At 39.1% G+C, this 22,996-nt stretch overlaps 1 protein-coding gene across 10 annotated transcripts in view; it reads left to right on the top strand.

Annotated features, from left to right (window-relative positions):
- Positions 1-22,699, top strand: part of LOC144036205 (roundabout homolog 1-like) — a 117,278-nt gene extending 94,579 nt beyond the window's left edge. For 8 of the 10 annotated variants that reach the window (XM_077546655.1, XM_077546649.1, XM_077546650.1 and 5 more), the window contains 26 exons: positions 1,838-1,958; positions 3,411-3,549; positions 3,663-3,790; positions 4,494-4,618; positions 4,727-4,892; positions 6,256-6,461; positions 6,547-6,628; positions 7,769-7,937; positions 8,016-8,182; positions 8,604-8,725; positions 10,707-10,941; positions 11,583-11,704; positions 11,879-12,050; positions 12,133-12,330; positions 12,911-12,937; positions 14,123-14,162; positions 14,323-14,477; positions 14,559-14,912; positions 14,986-15,105; positions 15,190-15,325; positions 16,724-16,876; positions 17,752-18,107; positions 19,075-19,215; positions 19,305-19,526; positions 19,623-19,774; positions 20,974-22,699. In XM_077546655.1, coding sequence (XP_077402781.1) covers positions 1,838-1,958; positions 3,411-3,549; positions 3,663-3,790; positions 4,494-4,618; positions 4,727-4,892; positions 6,256-6,461; positions 6,547-6,628; positions 7,769-7,937; positions 8,016-8,182; positions 8,604-8,725; positions 10,707-10,941; positions 11,583-11,704; positions 11,879-12,050; positions 12,133-12,330; positions 12,911-12,937; positions 14,123-14,162; positions 14,323-14,477; positions 14,559-14,912; positions 14,986-15,105; positions 15,190-15,325; positions 16,724-16,876; positions 17,752-18,107; positions 19,075-19,215; positions 19,305-19,526; positions 19,623-19,774; positions 20,974-21,123 — 4,158 coding nt within the window. In that variant the 3' untranslated portion in view covers positions 21,124-22,699. The remainder of the gene's footprint in view (positions 1-1,837; positions 1,959-3,410; positions 3,550-3,662; positions 3,791-4,493; positions 4,619-4,726; positions 4,893-6,255; positions 6,462-6,546; positions 6,629-7,768; positions 7,938-8,015; positions 8,183-8,603; positions 8,726-10,706; positions 10,942-11,582; positions 11,705-11,878; positions 12,051-12,132; positions 12,331-12,910; positions 12,938-14,122; positions 14,163-14,322; positions 14,478-14,558; positions 14,913-14,985; positions 15,106-15,189; positions 15,326-16,723; positions 16,877-17,751; positions 18,108-19,074; positions 19,216-19,304; positions 19,527-19,622; positions 19,775-20,973) is intronic. The other 2 variants (XM_077546648.1, XM_077546653.1) reach the window with 2 other exon arrangements.
- Positions 22,700-22,996: the final 297 nt, after the last annotated feature.

Genomic DNA, 22,996 nt, shown 5'->3' with positions numbered 1-22,996 from the left:
TGTTGATGTGTTGCATGTTTGAAAGTTCAGTTAGTGCACAGTGACAGGTAGAGTCTCTCTCGAGGGTTGTGATGGACAGAGCAGCTAGCTGTGATTTAAGGAAAGGCAGGGATCAGAACCAGGCAGAGGCTCCTGTGAGACAAATACAAAGGTTTCTTTTGCTTTGTACTCCTTGCACGCCTGTCTTTGTCCTCCCCCAACTAAATATGACTTTGAAATATGACTTTGCCACAAGAGTTCACTTAAAAGACGTAATTTACTTTTCAAGGAAAATAGGAGCCGATCAATAGTCTGTGCTGGTTATAATATTTACAGGGTTAGCTTACACAAGGGCTGGACAATTATGGGGAAAAATAAAATAAAAATAAATAAATAAACTTAAATTAATCGTCTAGCCCTACCTTACACAACACTGTGATTTTATTTGAACATTCACCATTAAGATATCACAGAGTGTTGTAGAGACAGACCTTATTTATGCAGAAAAAGGACTGAAAGTTGAGGTTTTGGGGTTGCACATGAAGGTCCAACAAACCACTTTTCTTGCCACTGAAATTGCAGCTAAAATAGGAAGTGGTCAATCCAGGAGGAAAAAAAAGCTGACTCTTTAATCAGCTGCTAAAGTGCAGTGGTACGACACACCACAAAAGTTGGTGGAAGATGGTTTTAGCAGCCCTTAAGGGTTATTCACTGATGTCATTGCACTGTTGCTAATTTTAAAATGGCTTCATACGTCTGAACATTGTAGACTCAGCAATCCTATTTCACACAAATACCTGCATAATAATCCTTTTTATTTTATTCCAATAGTGCAAACATCTTTGACTAATCCACTGAATACTAAAAGGATTGGCCGAATCTGATCTACAATTCTCCTAATTCGCTCTTTGAAATTACTAGAGGTGCGCATAACGTCTACAAACAGCCACAGTTTATTACATTTGAAATACTAGAAGCCCGTCACTGGCTGATCATTTTGTGGGAACTTACAGGAAATGTGGGTGAGGGGCTCTTTCTGGTATATGTTGAAAATATCCCTGCAGCATCAATTTAATGAGAGATTATATCTACAGTATATGCAGTTGGGTGGCCATCGGGTGCTATTCAGCATGACACTGAATACCTTTCTTGGCTACCACGGCACAGCATGCAGCCTTGACCTTTGATTTCTTGACCTCAGCTATTAACAGAAAAGATTGTCCTTGAATGGAATAACGTTTTTTTTTTTTTTTTTTTTTAAAGCCAAGTGCTTTCTTCTCAAGAAGGTTGTTGATGGCCTCGTGTGTTTGCTTCCTCGTATTTGCTTGCTGCTGTTGCGGTATTATCTGTAACAGCGGGCAGTGGCAGACAATCGGTGCAAAGTCTCACATTCAAACTAGAATAAAGACAGCCTTTGTGCCCTGTGGGGTTGCGGGATGGGTAGTATATGAAATGCAAATGTGAAGTTTTAAAGTTTGTTAAAGGCAAAGTAAGTTGACGGAACATCAGAGGGGGTTCTCTACAAAGAGGCAGTGGGTCTTTGTTCACAGTTATGAATTATGTAATTCTATAACGGTTGACCTTTGGTTAAAGACTGAAGGCAGTGCGCATTCCTGTGATGCATACAGATGTACACAGGTATACTATTACACTGGGAATTTACTCATAGTCTATGGTTACATTACATGCATAAACTTTGCTTGCAATTTGGAAGAAGCAGCTCGACACGTTTAAACACAAATGCAAGGGCTATGCAGTTATGGCCGGATCATACGCACTTGGTGACAAATGATGCACGTAGGGGTGTTGCTAGGGGCTTGTGCAAATACAGCTGTGTAAATATTCGGTGTGCTTTCAGATCCGCGGTGGCAAGCTGATGATCACCAACAGCAGGAAGAGCGATGCAGGAAAATACATTTGCGTTGGAACCAACATGGTCGGGGAGCGTGAGAGTGAAATCGCTGAACTCACTGTGCTTGGTAAAATTAGCACCTTTGCAATAGTTTTTTTTTTTTTCGTCAAAAATTTGCATAGCAATGCCAATGCAACAAAAAACCCTGCAACAATCTCAGCATCAGAGATCCCCATCTTGCTGGAAAAGTTTAGCCTTCAGCCTTAATTCTCAACCCACCCCCCACACTCCTTTTTCAAACATTTCCCATCAGAATTGAGCTTTTATCTGTATTGCAGTAAGATGACCTTGGTTGGGGTGTGGAATCCACAGTCTAAAGCCGTATAAAGCTATTCAAGGCTGTGAGAATAATCTTGCAGAATACACTCCAAAGGTCAAAATACTCTAGGATGTAGCACACCACTAATGACCTTTGAGGCAGACAGGAGGTAATTGTCAGAATCATTATATACAGTATATGTGTGTGTATATATATATATATATATATATATATATATATATATATATATATATATATATATATGGCCTAATGTAATTTTTCTACACTGTCTATAAACAGAAGATTTGATCAAATTTAAAACAGATTTTGCGATCAGGCTTTTTACTCTGCAACATTGCGGAAGCGCGGCTCTTACAATGAAACAGTTTTGACGGCCGTTCGAATGTACTGCAAAGTTGTTCGAACGTCTTGACGAAGTCACTCGAACGTCTTGGTAAAGTCGGTCGGATGTATTGATAAAGTGGCTTGAACATCTTGGTAAAGTCATTCGAATGTATTGATTAAGTTGTTTGAACGTCTTGGAACATGATAAATGGGAAAATACCCCACGTCACTTTTTTATTTTTATTTTTTATTTTGTAGCATTTCAAACAACTTTATTAACGACTTTACCAATAAATTCCAAAGACTTTATCAAAACGTTCATTCCAAAGACTTTAACAAAACGTTCATTCCAAAGACTTTACCAAAACGTTCCAACAACTTTACCAAGACTTTACCACGATTTACCAAAACATTCGAACAACTTTAATGATTAATTAATTAATGATTTTACCATCACCTGACGAAGACGTTTGAACGACTTTATCAATACGTTCCAACAACTTGATCAAGACGTTCGAACGACTGACTTTATCAGTACATTCAAACGACTAATACCTTCGAACAACTCTACCAATACGTTCTAACAACTATAAGCCATTTGAACGTTTGAATGATTTTATGAATACGTTCGAACGACTTTAATGACCCTATCAATACATTCAAACAACTTCATCAACACGTTTGAACAGCCTTACCAAGACATTTGAACGACTACCAGCATGAACGAGTTTACCAAGATGTTTAAACGACTAATACTTTGGAATGACTTTGCATTACGTTCGAACGACAAAGCCCAATCAAAACCACATTGGAAATTCCACTCTTCTGTAACCAACCAATAGGCCACCTTAGTTATTTTCCCCCCAATGAATTGCGCTGATCTTAAATTTAACTGTTTTGCCGGATGCCCACTAGAGCGCCCAACCTTCCTCAAGCGGCCCAGCAGTGCAGTGGTGTTGGCAGACGGTAGTGTGGAGTTCCACTGTGCAGTTCAAGGTGATCCTGTTCCTACTGTCCGCTGGAGGAAAGATGATTCTGAGCTACCTAAGGGCAGGTAAATGACATGTTCCCTTTTTTTTTTTTTTTTAACATGGCAGCAAAATGGTTCAACCTCTTCTTTCCATCAAGTGATATCCCTCCTCCTCCTCCTCCTCTCCATTCTTTCAGATATGAAATACTAGAAGACCACACTTTGATTGTTCGCCAAGTGACCCCTTCAGATGAGGGTTCCTATACATGCGTGGTGGAGAACATGGTTGGGAAATCTGAAACATCTGCCATGCTTACTGTTCACGGTCAGTCCAACTTTATTGTTGTTAAATGTAATATTTAATACCCTTGGCACGCCATTCTCTTGTTGCAGCTCAAAAACGTTTTTATTTAAATCCTCGACAATTTATGACGACTATTTAGACCTTCTAAGGTTACAAACATGCATGAGTCAACCACTTTCTACTGTAATCGAATACATTTTGAGTGTGATGTTTTTGTAACAACTGCACAACAGCCTCAAACTTAAGCTCCCTAGCATTGTTGTTCCATGTTTCATTTTATTTCATTTTAATTGCAAAAAAAGTACCATTGTGCTTTTAACATAGCAACAGTACTTGCATGACTTACTTTTTTTTTTTTTTTGTCCAGGAGAGCTCAGTATTGTTCATTCGATTTGACATCATCATTGCTCTCCTTTTTAAAAAAAAAAAAAAAAAAGACTTACATTAGAACTGCACATGACCTTTTGCACCTCCATTACTCATCACATTGCTATTTTCTGTGTTTTTCCCCCCCCCATATAGTCAACCCTGGTAAGTTTGTCATCCATCCCTCACCCACCATCAGCCAGCAGCAGTACGTCATACTTATATACTGTATGTTGTGGTTTAGCTCTGTTCAAAAGAAGGTAAATTTTGACTGTGTATGTTTTAGCACAAACAGTTTTTTTTGAAGAATCCGCATATTTTAGGTTGTTTTTGGTAATCCTGACCTCCTCTTCCGCAGTGCCACCGGCATTTGCCTTACGTCCCAGGAACCAGGTGGCAGCAATAGGCAGAACTGTCACCTTCCAGTGTGAGGCCACTGGTAACCCGCAGCCCGCTATCTTCTGGCAAAGGGAGGGCAGTGAGGTGAGAATGACCTTCAGTCTTTCTGCCCCCCCCCCCCCCCCAAAAATACAACAAAAAAATATAAAAATCTGTGTGAATAAAACGTGTATGTTTTAACTCTCCCTGCAGAGTCTTTTGTTCTCCGCGCCACAGCCCTTCAGCCGCGTGTCTGTCTCCCAGATGGGCAGTTTGACGATTACCGATGTTCAACAATCTGATGCTGGCCTGTACAGCTGTCAGGCTCTCAACATTGCTGGTAGCGTTATTACCAAAGCACTGCTGGAGGTTACGGACAGTGAGTGACAAAAGCCATCGTTCCTCTGGTTTTGCTGTATTTAATATTTGTTGAATGCATTCATGTAAGGGCTAAAAATGGTCTTAACTGCAGTATAGTCTGCCCGCCTGTCCTTATGGGTGTGATAATTAGCTGTTGACAGTATAATGATAAACAATGATTTATAGTACCGCACTACCCCTGAAGTAGCTTCAAATAACAGCAATTGAGGTGAAATTAAATAGGATCTTTGAAATTACAGTGATTACGGTTTTGAAATCAACTTCAAGCTTATTAGTATTTTAACTATTACAATGCCACATAGGATAATTAGGTTCCTCTGCAAGATGTATTGATATTTCCAAAATGTACCTGCACACAAAATCTACAACACTACTAGTAATAGTAATAATGCTATTAAGACTATTATTAATAGTACTACCACTACTGTATATATTACTACTGCTGCTAATTCTGCTACAAAAGAAAAATAAATTAAACTTCATTGGATGAGGTAAAAAAAAAAAAAAAAAAAAAAACGATTTAAATACTGTGCTTGTCCCAGTGATTACACACCACCGGCAATATCTGCAGGCTCCAAATTAAATGACCTATGTGCTCACATGTGCTTGTCAACGTTTGTATATATTTAAAATTAATGAGAGAAACTGCCTCAGGGTTTTCTTCGATATTTAGGCCTACCGCTAGTTTGGCGGTAAAATTTAGTTTTCACTCCTCATGGCACTGATGCAGAGACTTTAAAATGAAAATGTGGCATCTACACTAAGAAAGCTGGTAGAGGTAATAGGAATAAAAAAAAAACATGGGGTGTTTTTTTCTTCTTCCAATTTTCTGTGATCTATTAGCACTCTACTCTCTCTCCATCCCGCTACATCTTTTTCATCCCCATTTGGAGGGCTACATTTGTATGGAAATGACCAGTCGGTAATACCTCTGGCAGTTTTAAAGGCATGTTTCCATCAACTTTTTTTTGGTTAGTCTTATTTATTTCGAACCCCTGTCCCATTTCACCGGGCTTTAAAATGTAAGATGGGGAGTGAAGAGGGCTGTGTTATCATAGTGAGACTGTGCTTGAAGCCGCCTCCATCACTACCTACTTTGGAATGAATGATTAGTTGCTCTGCTGGAGGGGATAAGTTGATTTCTTTTTCCTCCACTGGCTACCCATCCCTCTATTGTTCTCTCGCTGTAGCAACTTTCCTCTAAATATCTTTCACTGCTTATCTGTTTATTTTTTATTTTTGAGGCAGTGTTTTCATTTTTTTTTTCAAATTCTTATTATAGCATTTTCTGACTATTATCCACAGAATTACATCTTCATAAGAACTAATTCCATTCATGTCCTTGCTTCTGTTTCTTATAGCAGGCTCGGAACTGCCTCCCCCTGTAATTAGACAAGGCCCGGTCAATCAGACTGCTCCTGTGGACAGCACTGTGGTGTTGAGTTGCCATACAACTGGCATGCCATCTCCTTCGGTCCACTGGAAGAAGGATGGTGTTGTGCTGTCACCAGTAGACACACGGTTGTCCATAGCAGAAAGCGGGTCACTTGAGATTCGCTACACAAAGGTAGGGTACAATGGGGGTGTATCTATTGATAATGATCTTTTCGCTGAGGCAACTAATAGCCGCTATTTTCTATGTATTTTCTCAGCTTGGTGATACAGGCTTCTATACTTGTGTGGCTTCCAGTCCTAATGGAGAGGCCTCTTGGACAGCATTTTTACAAGTAGAAGGTATGTAAACGGTCTATTTAGTTGGAGAACTAATGTCACAATGCGCTGAAATGATCCAGAAGCAAGGAAATGCAATTTTGTCAGTTATATGGCATGACTCCTTCTTGTGATTGCCTCTAAATCTGTCTTATCCCACTGAACTGCGAACATTGCCGAACGTTGCGAATGTTAAATTTGCAAAATATGAGGTTGTCGTCGCTGTCATTTTGCGACATATCTGCAACGTGATTGCAACATTTGAGACAATGCCGAATATTTAAGTCAAATTGACCCACACAACACATTAAAATAGTTTCCTTTTTATTAGAAGGTGTAATTATTGGACATTTTTGTCCAGTTACGTCATCGCTGTGACGTGTATGCGTGCACGCAACACGGCCCGGTTGCAGTAATTTTTACGTGTCAAGGCTTGCCTTTGAGATGCTGTTTTGTGGAAAACATTACTTCACTTTTATATTTTTATGCAGAATCGTGAGTGATCGGCGGCAACAATGAATACACTGTAAGAGACTGATATACTGGGCTAGAACAAATGTGCCCTTTATTCCCCGCAAACAGCAATCAACACACTTCAACTCTAAGCAGCATAATATGATCATCATCAGCGCTTACCTTGACACTAGACCGGAGAGCCGACGGTCCGGGTAGAACGAGCTGCAAAACGGCTGGGCGATCGTACATATCCCACAGCTGACTCTACCCACACCGTGTGTCGCTCCATCTTTTATTTGTTAACAAAAAGGGGTGAACGTGAGAAACCGGGCTGGCCAAGCCCTCTCCCAGGCACCCTTGAAAACATGTTTCCGAAGCAGGGAGGACTTTAGTATAAACAAGGAAGAGTTCCCAGGTTGATTCCGCTCTTTATTCCCAGATTGTTGGGCACCTGGACTCGTATAAAAGTTCAGGACAACAACATATCCTTATATAAGAGGTTACATGAGGACATATCAAACCATAATTATTTCCCATTCAGATGCGGTATTAAAAAATAAAATAAATTACACGGTGATTTTGCGCATTTGTTAGATGCGGACTTTGTTGTTAAGTCAACTTCGAGATCTGTTTGTCTTTTTTTAGATGATCATGATTTATATTAGACCAGAAGAGCAAGATAGTTTACAGTTTTTTTGTGCATGTCAGAATTTGGGGTCGTTGTCCAGACCAGTCGACCTTCAGGCCCTGACATGATGCCTGGTGCTCCAACTAAACCCGAGATCACCGATGTCAGCCCCACTTCTGTTACCCTCTCATGGAAACCCAGCCCCAATGGTGGTGCAACGCCTACGTCTTACCTCATAGAGGCATTCAGGTGAGATAGATAGATTATGTGTCTTACTTGATTATATATACAATATTTTACATAATGTCCTTCTTATGTCTTCTATAGTCACACTTTAGGCAGCAGATGGGTGACCTTAGCCGAGCATGTGAAGATGCAAACATTTGTCCAGAAGAACCTGAAGCCTGGCACCGTCTACCTTTTCATGATCAGAGCTGTCAACGCCTTCGGCCTCAGTGACCCGAGTACCATCTCAGATTCAGTCCGAACACTCGGTGAGTGGGAACTCTGGGTGGGTTTTTGTGTTTGGTTTTCTTTTACTTATTTGTTTATGTAATTATTTTTTTGTTTTGTTTTTTGCCTCTTTTAATTAATTGTTTATCTTAATTGCATTTTTTTTTTGGTATTTATATTTAAAAAAAACATCTTAACTGATTTTCACAATTTTTTTTCTGGGAGCGGCTCTATACAGCATATAAATGTTTTCCTTAATGCCTCTGTAAGTTAATTTTCTCAATTAATAAATAGAAAATGGATATTGCTCAAAATGTACAATTTCGCCCTGACAAAAATTTTGCTGGTTTGACCATGGCAGGAGGTTGTGACTTTTATACTCAGAATCCACAATTTTAGTTCCCTTTTGAACATAACCAGAGTGTTTTTGTCTCTTTTTTTTTTTTTTTTTTTTACCAAAAGATAGCACTTATACAGCTGAGGGAACAGATCCTCGTCACATCCAGAGGGAGTTGGGGGATGTGGTGATCCACCTAAACACACCCACCGTTGTGTCATCCTCTGCGGTCCGAGTAAATTGGATGGTAAGCGGACTGACGTAACTTCGACACATCTTCCATGAATTAAGTGTGATGTGAAGACGTGGTTACGTCTAACAGGGATTCTTTGATTGTTATTTTGCCTGGAGTTAGTGGGAGAGTTGAGTGAGTGTTGCAGCACTTCGGTTACCATGGTTACGTTTTGCTCACGTTGTCATTTGTGAGCAGCATTTAGTGTTAATTGGCTTCTTCGAAATGAAAAGTCAAAATGTGGGAGGGTTCCTCATTGGGGAGAATAAGAACTGATAGTAATATTGCCAAGAAGAAGATCAAGAAAATAGTAAACAAAATCAATGAAAGCCATCTTACAGTTCAGTGAAGCGTGAACGGAGTATTGAAGAAAAAATTACTGTGAAAGCAAAAAGAAATGAGAAAAAAGGTTAACTTAATTTTTGTAAATAAGCAACCACCACTTATGTTTGTCTAAAAATGTTTCAGTCCGCCTTCTATCACCATTCACCAAACATTTATTTTTTATTTATTTTTTGTTTATAGGATGGGAGAGTACCAATACCAGGTGCCGGTAATTACACCAATAGAAAATTGCTATTAATCTCATGCAATTTTAAGGAAAAATGCTATATTGGGATATATAGGTCTTTTCTTTAAAATAATCTGTCATTGTTTTTTTTTGTTTTTTTATTTGATGTATTAAATGTACTAGTGGTATCGGTGCTTGGTGTCAGTAACTAAAGAGTGGTCTGAAAAAAAAGTGTTATCAAATATTGCTAGTTTATAGTATAAGACAACATTTAAAATAGATTTAAAAAAAGACTTGTATGGTCAGTAGGTGAATGTAATTGAATTACTTCACTAAAGGGCATTCTAAAGGGCTTTCGGTATTTCTCATCCAGAAGAAATTTGTAGGGAGACTCCAATTTTTCAAGGGCTACCTCAACAAATAATCGAAGCCTTCACTGTTTTCATAGTATTGATATAGTGGGGTAGACTGTTTTATATTTTTTCCATATCCTCTCAGAAAAATGCCAAGAGGTGAGTTCAACACAAACACGCAATATTGGCAGATACGGGGAATTAAATCAACCGGGGAATCTATCAGTTTGTGTTTGTGTGTATACGTGAATCGTGATCGGGCTTTGCAGTGATATTGTACCTTCACAGTCTAGTGAGATCAAATGTAATAAATTCATTAACTCATTCACTGCCATTGACGGCTATAGACATTTTTTTCCACTTTTATTAACAAGAGTATGAAAACCGAGACAGATATAAAATTTGTGATTAATCTTGAGTTAACTAGTGGAAGTCATGCGATTAATTACAATTTAAAAATAAATAATCGCCTGATAAAAAAGAAAAAGAAAATATAAAAAAATTAGGGCCGTCAGACGAATACATTTTTAAATTGTAATTAATCGCATGACTTCAATAGTTAACTCACGATTAATCACAAATGATATATCTGTTATAAATGTACCATACATTTTTTTCCTCCACGTTGAGAGGAACCAGTTGAGGTGGCTCGGGCATCTGGTTCGGATGCCTCCTGGACGCCTCCCTGGGGAGGTGTTCCGGGCATGTCCTATCGGCGGGAGGCCCCGGGGACGACCCAGGACACGCTGGAGAGACTATGTCTCTCGGCTGTCCTGGGAACGCCTTGGGGTCCCGTCGGAGGCGCTAGGTGAAGGTGAAGGGAAGTGGTGAAGTGGCTGGGGAGAGGGAGGTCTTGGCTTCCCTGCTAAAGCTTCTGCCCCCGCGACCCGACCCCGGATAAGCGGAAGAAGACGGACGGACATTTTTTTCCTAGGTTTTCAAACTCTTGTTAACAACAGTGGGGAAAAAATGTCTATAGCCGTCAATGGCAGTGAATGAGTTAATAATTATATTTTTCTATAGATAATTTTCATCCATTTGGATTCAAATGCTTATTATTTAGAGTCTGTTTGCTGTGGTGTAGACCTGACATTGATTGTTTTTTTGTTTTGTTTTTTTTTCCCCCACGCAGGTCGAGCAGCACTCGCTCTACATCCAAGGCTACAAGCTGTTGTACAGGCCCTCGGCAGAGCACGGTCAGCCTGAGGGGCAGTGGAGTGCCCTGGATGTACGTGCCCCACATAAGGACGGCGTGGTGATCGGTCAGCTCAAGAAAGGCGCCATCTATGAGTTCAAAGTGCGGCCCTTTTTTGACGAATTCCAGGGAGCTGACAGCGAGGTGAAGGTGATCAGAACGTTGGAAGAAGGTGAATTTATGAGTTTAGTTTTTTTTCTTTTATTCAGTTGTGAATCTCCCTATCCATTGCTGGAAGTGTAATAATGAAAAATTGAATGGTTTTGCCAGGCATGACACGCATAAATTTTGTCCCTCAAAAAGTGCATCATTTTTATTAGCAAACGGCACATCGCCATGGCAACGGCGTGATGAAATACAGAGCTTTCACTTTAAACCTCTTTTATATGAAAAACCCAAAGTTTGAAGTCGATCAGGCCAAAATGGCACCCAATTCCAAAATCAATTCAAAATGGCTGACTTCCTGTTAGGGTTAGCATATGGCTATTTTTTATTTTTTTTATAGGACTGGGGCTGTTACATATGACGAGATGTAGGTGAAACATACAACCAGGAATGCTTCTATTTAAAAAATTGTAGGGGGCGATACTGAGCCATTTATTGAAACTCACACAAGAAATCTCTAAAATATAGATTTTTATGCCAGGTCTGATTGGTGTACAAAGTTGCATGAGTTTTCGCCTCCGGTTGTTTTTCTTTGCAAACAGTGCATCGCCACGGCAACAGCGCGCGTGTGACAAAAAAAAGAAGCTTTTTCATCGCATTTGCCGGGTGATTCTTTACATATACTGCACATCTGTTCCTTCATTCCAGCACCAGGACGAGCACCCCAGGACGTTAAAGTAACAAAGAGTGATACCAATGGCACTGCAATCCTCATATCATGGAAAGCACCTCCAGTCCCGGAGGAAGCGGGAGTCATTCAGGAATACAAGGTATGAAAAGGATACTCGCCCTTCACTCCCCTCAAGTCACGCTTACAACCATGTGTATTATATTTGAAATCTAAACTACGTCTTTGAGGTACCACTGATGCCACTCAATGGCGTCGGATGTGTCCCAAAGGCAATAACTGTCATCTTCGCTTGCTCACCTTCTCTGTTCGACAGATCTGGTGCCTCGGTAATGAGAGTCGCTATCACGTGAACCAGTCAGTCGACGGCTACACCTTCTCGGTGCTCGTTCCTGGTCTGGCTCCAGGGATTCGCTACAGCGTAGAGGTCGCGGCAAGCAACGGCGCCGGACCCGGGGTCAAGAGCAAGGTCATGTTCTTTCAGTTTGGTAAGTCCGGCACTTGCAATTAACACTGAAGCATTATATGATCAAATTTCATTTTCTCAAATGTTTAATGTGTGTTTCCTAGACTCTGCCGGTCAGATGATGGATCTCAGTGAGGGAAAGGACACATTGTCACACATTTCAGACGTGGTGAAGCAACCGGCATTTATTGCGGGCATTGGCGCCACCTGCTGGTTTGTCCTCATGATTTTCAGTGTGTGGCTGTACCGGCACCGGAAGAAGAGAAGCGGCCTCAGCAGCACATACACCGGCATCCGAAAGGGTCTGTGATCTTTAGAAAATATATTTTTTATCAGTATATATATATTTTTTTACTGCATAAATATATTGGCCAATTAGTTACTCATTTGGAATGACTTATGTTTTGTTTAAATATAAGCACTTTTACTTTTACTTTTATTAATGACATTTAAAAAAAAAGATTGCATTTTTAGTATGTAAAAATGGCGGCGATAATGTTTTCTAATCTGTTTTTCGGCACTATGACTTCAGACACAATTAAGACCTGCTATGTGCACGCAACGGCCGTTTGAAGTCTGACCTTTAGAGATGCTCTAACGTCATTTTCTCGCCGCTGTGTTTGGACACTCAAGCCTGTCAACCTGCCATTACCTTTGCCACAACACACCCGTTAAATTTCCCTTATCCCTCAAGTCTCTGATTAACCTTTTCACATGCCTAAGATAGATACTGATGATTGATGATAGCATGCTTTTTAAGTCTTTGACTTTGAAGATGATCATCAATATGGCGGGCACACGGCACCAAATGGATGAAGGAGCTCTCGTTGCTTGCCATATTATTGATTGCATTAATTGACACCGTTTTGTTTGTCCTTCCAGTGCCATCTTTCACCTTTACACCAACAGGTAAGAACAATATAGTTACTTCACTTGTGTGGATCAACTATCTGGCTATTATGACTTCATTTTCAAGAAGTGAGAATCTGAATTGAGTCTATCTTCCATTTGCATCTTTAGCATTTCCCAGTATGCTGGGAATACTGTTGGAGTGAGTCTGTTGTCACTAAAAGCTGCTCTTTTCGATCCAAAATTTTGAGAATTTTGAGCAAATTACGTGTCTTATGCTCGTTTCCATCTATTATGATTTTGCTTATATTAAGAGGAGACTGCGCCAAGAGATGATGTCATATGAGCGTGTCTCTTCTGTCTGTCAACAAAAGATTGTTTTTATGAATTTTAGCTTTTTTTTTCTAGCATTTCCATCCAGGTTTGTTTTCACAATTCTTGAAAATTCAAATAAAAACAGGTTGGATGTAAAGACACCTTATGATTGTCTGTTTGCGTAATAAAATAAATAATCCACATCTTTTAAATTAATTGCCGCCAATTATCTGTTTTTTTCTCCTTCTCAAAAATAAAATGGTTGTGTTCAATGAAAAAAAAAGGTTTTTTTTACCTAAATATTGAGAGAGAGAGAGAGAGAGAGAGAGGTCATTTTAGAGCTGTAATTTTGATAACATTATATTGTTGCTTGCACTTCCAGAATCTAAAATCGTCCCATGCTTATAGGCCTGACCCCAAAAAATAAAATTACTTACCCAAACTTCCCTTTATGAATATTATTGTATGTTGGAACAAACAAGAGACTTTCTCAAGCTGTCCTCGCAACATTGCTAGGTGTGTCTTCATACTTCTATTGTTTATTTATCTTAAAGTACAATGCAACAATAATGTAATTCAATGGCTATTTGATCATTATTAATTGTTACCTTTGCAAAGATAAAGTTTTTGGATTACCAAGTTTGTTTCATTAGCAGGAAAAAATCTTGTCTACTTTCATTAAGTCTTCCAAAATAGATACGTGGCGGTGACACAAATGTTCCTCAGAATTAATTGTGACATTAAATAAAGACATTTATAGGATTTTGTTTGCCTCCACGGCTGTCAAAGCCACCAAGTCAGAGTTTGTGCCCTCACAGAAGTTGGCGTAAACTTTCGACTTTCCACGTCTATCACATTTCTTCTTTGCCCCCGGCACTTCCTGTTTGTGACAGCTCATCAACAATGAATGTTTTCCACCTTATTTTTCAGTTGCATATCAAAGAGGCGAATCTGTGTGCAGCGCTGGCAGGCAAGTGGCGCTCTGATTCTTTTTTTTTGCAACTGATTTGCAGTACATAGTAAAAACACTAGGAGGCGTTGTCTACCTTTTGTAAAAGTTGTCCAGCCCTGCGTGTTCATTAAAGCTAAGGGAGCGGTAGATTTTGAGTGATGGCCCGTCTTTGTTGCAGACCTGGCCTTCTCGGCATGGGTGAACCTCTGAACCACTTGTGGCTGCCGGACAATTGGCCCAATACATGTGCCAATCACAAAGACTGCAGCATCAACTGCTGCAATAATGGCAACGGCACCAGTGACAGCAACATGACAACATACAGCCGACCGGGTTAGTGCATGTCAGGTCTCTGACATACAAATAAATCAAAACACCTGTGACCGTGATTACATTTATATTTGTTCCCTTTAGCCGACTGCATCGCCAACTATGGGAAGCACCCGGACAACAAACATGGTGGACAACTTGGCTCTGAAACACCTATTTATACAGATGTGAACCTCAGCGACAAACTCAATGACATCAAGGCATTCAACAATTCCAACTTGTGTTATGCAAGTCCGGGAGGAGATTCATCGGATGCTTATGAGCCAATCCCTTATGCTACCACCCAACTTATTCAGGCCAGCATCAAAAACAAGGCTCATGCACTGGAGCCTATGGACATGCCCTGCTGGAATCAGCCACCAAACCCTCCTCCACTACCAAAAGAGATGGCCACGCAGATGCAATACAATATCATAGAGCAAAACATTCTAAATAAAGGTAAGGTAGGATCAAATAAGAACAAGAGGATTAAAATAAGCGGTTTCACATTTTCACGCTGCTCTTTCTTCAGATCATCCACAAGGAAATGAAGGCTTAGTTCATCACAAAACCATCCCCTACAACCATAACCCAGATCACAGTCTGGGGGGCTCGCACCACAGCTCAGACAGGGGGAGCAACAGCACCTCAGGTAACGCCCAGGGCCTCACTTCTCACATCTGAAACAAATCAAGCCAAACGGCTGCACACTTTGACTTTTCTGCTAATTTCTCAGGAAGTCAAAATCATAAGAAAGGACCGCGGGCCATGAAGACTCCAAAACATACTGCAGTTAGCTGGGGAGATGCTCTTTCTCCTCCTCATGCTATTGCCTGGAACGGTGATGAGTACAGCCTCCCCATGGAGAAGAGGTGGGCTTGTTTTTTTAAAAAAAAATATTAATAAATCTCTTGTTGCCTCTGCAACAATTCTTCCAAGAGCCCACTTGTGGTTGAAATAAGTGTAAGATTGACAATAAAACAAATATATGGTCTCAATCGATAGATTAATTTACAACAGAGTGCAAAATTGTGACATTCGAATACATTTGTTTCTTAAAACTAAATCAACTCAGGGATTAATCGACAGTTAAGTCTAGGGATGGGTAAGGACCGATACCCGTTATCAGCACTATGAGGCTAATACTCGGCCTTATATCAAGTTAGATACCAGTATTGACCACCCTGTTGTGGCCATTTTATAATCAGGAACTAGAAATTAGAAGAATAGAAAATTCCCATTTATTTCAGGTAATTTCAAGGGAAAAAATGCTGTATTGTGATCAGGGTTATTATAGTTTGGGAAATTTCATTTTAGTTAGTTTTGATCTCGTTTTAAGTTTCGTTTATTAAATTTGGTTAGTTTTAATTAGTTTTCGGGGTGGTTCTCTTAGTTTAAAAAAAATATATTATTAGTTTTAGTTATTTTAAAACTGCTTAGTTTTAGAATTCGTTTTAGTTAAAGAAAAAAAGTGCATTACTTGTGCGCAATATTTAAAAAACACCATGGTAAAATTAGAAAAGTAACACATGTATTATCTAATGTTGCATTTTGGCTGAGTTAAATAAAAAAAAAAAAGCAGGCAAGCCAAGTCAAGCATAACAAATTGTCGCCTAGGACTGACGTCATCTGAAGGTGCTTTTCTATTGGCTGCTGCTAGATGACGTCACTTCTGCGTGAAACACTTTCAAATGTCCTTATTCCAAAATTAATCAACTTAAAATCATCCTCCAAGGTCTAAAACAAAAGACATTTTCTTTATAATTAGTTAGTTTTGTAAACATAAAATGTAGTTTCAGTTATTTTTCATAAAGAAAAAAAAGCATTTCGCAATAGTTTTTTAAATTTGATTTTTTCCCGTTAGTTTTCATTAACTAAAATAACCTTGATTGTGATACATAAGTCTTTCTTTAAAAATATCTGTTATTGTGTTTTGGAGGAAATTTTTTGCATCAAAAATACTAGCGGCATTAATAATTGCTATCAATTTTGGTGACTACTCAAGCGTTGAGTACTCGTACTGGTATCACTCTGAAAAAAAGTGGTTTCGAACATCCCCGTAAGAAGGATTATTTTCACTTCACTTTGCCACCACCAAATCAGGAGTACAACCAAAAATGTTAAACCTCTAATGGACAATTTACAGTAACTTCACTGTATTAAATTATAATTAATTTAATCAGTTTCTCTTTTTTTTCAAATTCAATCAGTTTCAAAGGGATTGTGTATTCTTTTGGCCAGTACCTCACGTCAGTTGTCATTTCTCCCAGTTTTGATCCAGAGAAGAGAACAGAAGGCTGCCCGACTCCACCAATTAGAGGGGCAGCATCTTCGCCCCCCGACGTGTCCTTTACTCACCAAACCACCACACAACCACATGGAGTCATGAGTAATGGTGTGCAGGATGGAGTCAACCACTTCAGGTAACCATCTTTTAGCAAAACCATAAACAGCCTGTAACTTGTTAGATATTGTAGCATTTTTAATTCTTCATTTTATTTTATTAACCATTGTTACACACTATGAACATCCCAATTCTTCATATTAACCTTGTCGAAATGTTTTGTGTCCTGAGCAGAGCAGATGATGTTGATCTCGTATGGTCTGACCTTAGGCTGGTACACATTGATTGGTCCAAAATTCCTTGTTTTATTTTGTACACGCACATTTCGGTCTTGAAAACAAAATTTGCTTCGAAATAACACATACACACACTCTTTACTTTCTTCATCAGTCACGGCTACCGTAAATTTGGTTCAACTTGTTTGTGAGATTTTGTTATGGGGAAAAATAGAACCTTCAACTATATAACATATTCAGTCCCGAACACACACCCAAATCTGACCTTGTTTACGCCATCTGCTCTGGAAAAGTACTCAGAGATATGTTTTGTCTACAAATAAAAGAGAGGAGGTCCTTAAACAATAAAAGCCGTCCGCCACCCGGAAGAGACACATTTGACGCTCTGAATCCTACGATGTTTAAGTGATGATAGAGGCTGTTATCTGTCCAGAGATCTCTGATTGATTAAAAATCATTTTTGCAAAGGTGTATTTTTCTTACATTAAATCTATCTTCATTTTTGGAACACGCAAAGAGGACAACATTCATTTATTCCTCTTCAAACTCTAATGTATTAAAAAATAAAATAAAACAGCCACTATAGTGATAATGTTTGACACATCATTATTATTATTGTGGTTGTAGAACTATAAAGACCTCATGATACCTCAAAATGGCCAAAACATGTATGTGACCCTAAAAAGATGCACCTTCCCATCTCCCCCCCAAAACACAGCCCCACCCCTCTGTACATGGACACTGACGAACACGAAGAGGATGCAGAGGAGGAGACGGCACATTGCGAAAACCACTATCATCTGCACCAAAACCAACAGCACAAACAAAAGTTGCCTCACAACTCCCCGCACAAGCTGCTTTTCCACAGGCTGGAACAGACCCCCGCCTCCAGCACCGGGGACCTGGATCGATCGGTCACAGGGTCCATGGTGAACAGCTGGGGCTCGGCTTCCGAGGATAACTTATCATCGGGCAGGTCCAGCGTTGTCAGCACCTCAGAAGGATCTTTCTTCACGGACGGAGATTTCAGTCAGCCAGAAGGCTTGCGTATGTGCAGATACCCGGAGGAATCAGGTGAGTTCAAGGACTTCAAGGAGCTCAAACATATTTTGGACAGATGACAGATGAAAATGGCAGCAGGGGTGTCAAACATATGGCCCGCGGCCCAGAACCGGCCCCGTTAGTGGGTCCAGTGTGGCCCGTGAGGAGACAACAAACGGCAGTTTTTCACTAAAATGAACTGTTATGGCTAATTTTGTCACTTAACCGGCATTTTTCCATTCAAAACTGACGCTCAAGGAAGCCGAGGACAACCAGGAACAAGCGTGAAACCAGTCCACCAATCAGGAGCGGGGGTTCGCACAGCGAAATTTGCAAACGCCACTGATAGTAGCTTGCCTCTGCGGCTTGGCTGGAGAGAAAATGTTGAGTCTCCTCCCAGAAATGTCCCGGACAAGCCAAAACAAATCCTTTAAGATATTTACTACTCAGGATTTGGTGCAAAAATTTTGCGCTCATTTTTGTTACGAAATTTCAGATTATTTTCAAGTTCAATCATACCGAAGCGTGGAACTGCCAATGTGTAGTAAACATTTTCGAACGTATTTAAATACGCTCAAACGTACTTCGAACATACTTGTAGGCTAAATGCTATGAACATAGCATATTTTCCCATAAGGCAATACGGGAAAAACACCAAACCTAAATCATGCACTGTAGACACTTTCTTTTAATTTTGTTTAATTTTCGAATGTGTTGTAATAATGTTTAAAAAAAAAAAAAAGTTTTTTTTTCTTCACACGAGCATGCGCATTATGGGAAAATATGCTATGTTTGCCGCATTTAGCCTACAAGTACATCCGAACGCATTTACAAATACCGCACATATCAAATACCGAATTGTCTGGAGAGATGAAATCCCGTAAAATTTTCCTAAAATTGCCAACTACAGGTTAATTTACATATTCCCAGACAACAAGTACTTATTCTAAAAGAGTGGCTTTTTTTTTTTTATTATCATTATTATTATTTTAAATCTCAGGGCAGAGACATCATCGACCCAGCAGTCCCATGTCCACAGACAGCAACATGAGTCCTGCAATAATGCAGAAAAGGCCCAAAAGATATAAGCAGAACCAATGTGTGCAACCGAGCTACCATCCCAAAGATGTCTTCAATGACGGTAAAACATGGAGAAAAAGTTGATACAGGGAATGTGATCCAATTCATCTCTCACTATATAAATATCTGAATTTGTGTGTGCCTCTCCAGACTCGTTCATGCCACTGAATTTCCCCAGTCAGATGTCCCATAGCGACTTGAGAGTAAGGGGGGCAACGTTACCCCGGATGGGTTCTGGGGAAACCCGAGGCCGAAGAGGCAGTACAGGGACTCACCGGGTCAGAGAGGCGCCATTTGAAGACGGCGAGAGCCAGGACGTAGACACGATTCTACCAAGGGGAAAAGGAGGCAGCAAAAGCAAACAACACTCAGGTACTGGATGGATAACGTTTCTCTCTTTGAAACATGTTGATTGTATTGATTAGCCAACCCAACATGCTTCTTTTTTTTTTTTTTTTTTCTGATCAGAATGTGGCGACATTCTTCTGTACAGTCGCCCGTCTTTCCCATCAGGTCCAGCTCAAAGTGAGCCCGATGACCCCAACGCATCCAACTTTATATCTTGTGAAGACTCGAGGATCAAACACAGAGGACAGATGGAGTCTGTGGGAATAGATGAGGTAAGCCCGGAACCAAAATAAATAAAACCATGATGATATTACAGAGCTACTGTCCATTAGTGCGTCTGGAATCATTTGGCAAAGGAAGTGAGCTTTTGGACGTGTACTAAAATAAATATTGGTGATATAATATATTCTTGCATGTTGTTGATAACACGTTGTATAATTAAAGCAATAGGTAATTATCGCCACCAAATAAATACAACAGGAAATAAAAATAATAATAATTCGCAATTAACAAGTACCGGTACCGATTTTTAAACATACATTTTTAATGGGAATATTCAACAAAACGTCTTACTTAGGGTTAAGATTCACACATTAGGCATGGAAGAATGTTATATTAATGGAACATTAAGCCTTAATATTTTATTTCAGTGCTGTTCAAACATGAAACAGACTGCAACCTGAATTTTCAGATGAATAAATACATTTTCATACAAATCTTACAGTGTACATGTACAAGTTTACTAATTAGTATTTTCTAAATGTGAGTAAAAAAAAAAAAAAGAAATAAATCACAATAATCAATTTATAGATTCGCATCGGGATTAATCGGTATTGAATCGAATCGTGACCTATGAATCGTGATACGAATCGAATCGCCAGGTACTAGGCAATTCACACCCCTAATATATATATATATATATATATATATTACAACACCTTAGGTACTGTAGTAATAGTATTTGTAGTAGTAGTACTAGTAGTAGTAGAAGCAGCAGCAGTACTTGTAGTACTTGTATTAGATGTAGTAGTACTTGTAGTAGTACTTGTAATAGTAGTAATATTACTTGAAGTAGAACTTGTAGTAGTGGCAGTACTTGTAGTAGTAGTAACAGCACTTGTAATAGTACTTGGAGTTGTAGTGCCAGTACTTGTAGTATTTGTAGTTGTAGTAGTACTTGTTGTAGTAGTACCAGTATAAATCGTACTTGTAGTAGCAGTAGTAGTAGTAGAACTTGCAGTAGTAGTAGTAGTATTTGTACATGCAGTAGTAGTTGTAATAGTAGTAGTAGTACATGCAGCATTAGCATTAGCATTAGCATTAGTAGTAGGTAGTAGTACATGCAGTAATAGTAGTAGAAGTGTTGGTAGTAGCAGCACTTTTAGTACTTGTAGCAATTTTTTTAATTTATTGCAACAACAAAAAAGTGAGTGCTATTTCCCGGGATTTTACAATATATTCTGTCCTACAGACTGAACAACAACAACAACAAAAATGTTCTGGCAACCCACTTCAGTTTTTCTCTCTTTTCATAGTTCCTGAGAAGTTGAAAACACCACAACATCTTAACAGCTGCTTCACTGAAGAACTTAACGATGGGACTGGGGGGGATGTATATTAGAGAAAAAACACAAATGCCGCACAAGAAATGCTCTTTTCTATATAAAATTTCTCACTCAGTGTTGTTGGGGAAAAAAAGTGTTCATGTGTATGTCTGTGGACTTGATTCTAGTTGACCGTCTGTCACGAGACTGGAGTGAAGGGTCTTCACCCGGCGATGTAAGATAAGCGCGCACGCTACGGCTGATGTGATTGTCTACAAAAATATTGTACATGATGAGCATTTCTCATATGTTCTAAAAATGCTTGTGTCATTTCCAGACATCTTGTAAATTGTTTACTGCCACAGAAGTGCTTCAAATTGAAATTTTATGTGACAGTGTTAATGTTTTATAAGTGATGTACATCTTGTCCTTGTATGGTTTGTTCTACTTCGGTTAGAAAAGCACAATCACTTATTTTATTATTATAACTGTACGCGTTTTTGTGGAATTGTGTAAATCATTTGATTATTGGATTTATTGAAATGAATGTTGATCTCAATTGTGCATCCAGTTGCGTACATTATAAGCTGCTTTCATTCTGAAATGAGATCTCGGTTTTGTGTGTTTTTTGCATGCACAGTTTCCTAATGGATGTATAAAGATTATGCTCCTGGACTATTTTTTATTTTTTCTTCCCCCCTCCCTGTCCACCTGAGTCCAGTTCATCTTTTTCCCCCTCTTTACCTGACCTTGGCCACAATTTTCTTAAAATTAAATCCACTGTTTCCATTCACTAATCATCTCACACTGACCTAAATGGATTCATGAAACAGTTTGCCAGTAAATGGATTAAATCCCATTAGCTTGGGAAATCACAAGGGTTACTCTCACTGTACTCTATGACGGTAAAACAGCACTAATTTAAATATCACATTTAAAAACATTGCAATATCCATTTGTGTAAAGAAGAAAAATAATGTGGACTAAAATAGAATGAAACCATTTATGACTACACAAATGGACATTGTGTATCATATGTTTCCAGAGTTGTTTTTTTTTTTTTTTTTTGCTGATGCTAAAGTAGCACGCAACCCACACAGCAATCCATAATGGCCGACCAGGCGTGTTGTTTTTCCAAGAACATGAATGTAATCACCCTGCTATATTCTCTGGGATTTCTGTATTTTCACAGTGATGTAGCCAAGGCCAAAGGTCAACGTTATAAGACTTGTTATTTTTTTTTATCAAGTTCTATCTGATTTGACATGTAACCGGGGTGAAAGGTCATATTGGTAATTTTGTTTTTCTATCAGCACTCAAGCAATTATCAACCAATGGTCCTGACTGCTAATCAGCACTTCAACGACACACTTGTCTGCGCCCGTTTTGTACTTTTGTAATCTTCCTTAACCAGTCATGTGCAAAATATTCAACTCATTAAGTTTATTTATTTTATGCTTCAGCTAGCAGTATTGAAAGCTTATGAATTGTAAAGAGTAGGAGGCAAGAGGGTATGCGCTTCAATCTTGTGGAAAATGTTCACAATTCATTTCTTACAGCGGTACTGTACTATTCCGGAGAATTGTATACATTTGGAAAATAGCTGTCATTCTGTCCAATTGTTTATAAATTAAACTTGATTTCAAAATGCGAGTGGGTTTTTGTCGGAGGTCTGTGTCATGTTGCGCAATGTGAACTGAGACATTTCATTTGGCAAAATTACACTCAAGTAAATAAACATTGGTGTTAAAATATTTTGTCATTTGATATACATTTTGTTGATAATGTCTTAACTGGCTTTGTTGTAACCTTATCAACATAAATGCTACTTCATTTATATAACCCTGAGTCAAAACACCTTCAGTCGATGCATGGATTAAAACCCAACCCTAATCATACAAAAAGGCTTGAATTTTTCATCCTTTCAATCCAATGAAAACCAGACCGAAT

The sequence above is a fragment of the Vanacampus margaritifer genome, chromosome 16 (genome assembly GCF_051991255.1).
Source record: "Vanacampus margaritifer isolate UIUO_Vmar chromosome 16, RoL_Vmar_1.0, whole genome shotgun sequence".
NCBI classification, from domain to species: Eukaryota; Metazoa; Chordata; class Actinopteri; order Syngnathiformes; family Syngnathidae; genus Vanacampus; species Vanacampus margaritifer.
This window is presented reverse-complemented; position numbering and strand designations above follow the sequence as displayed.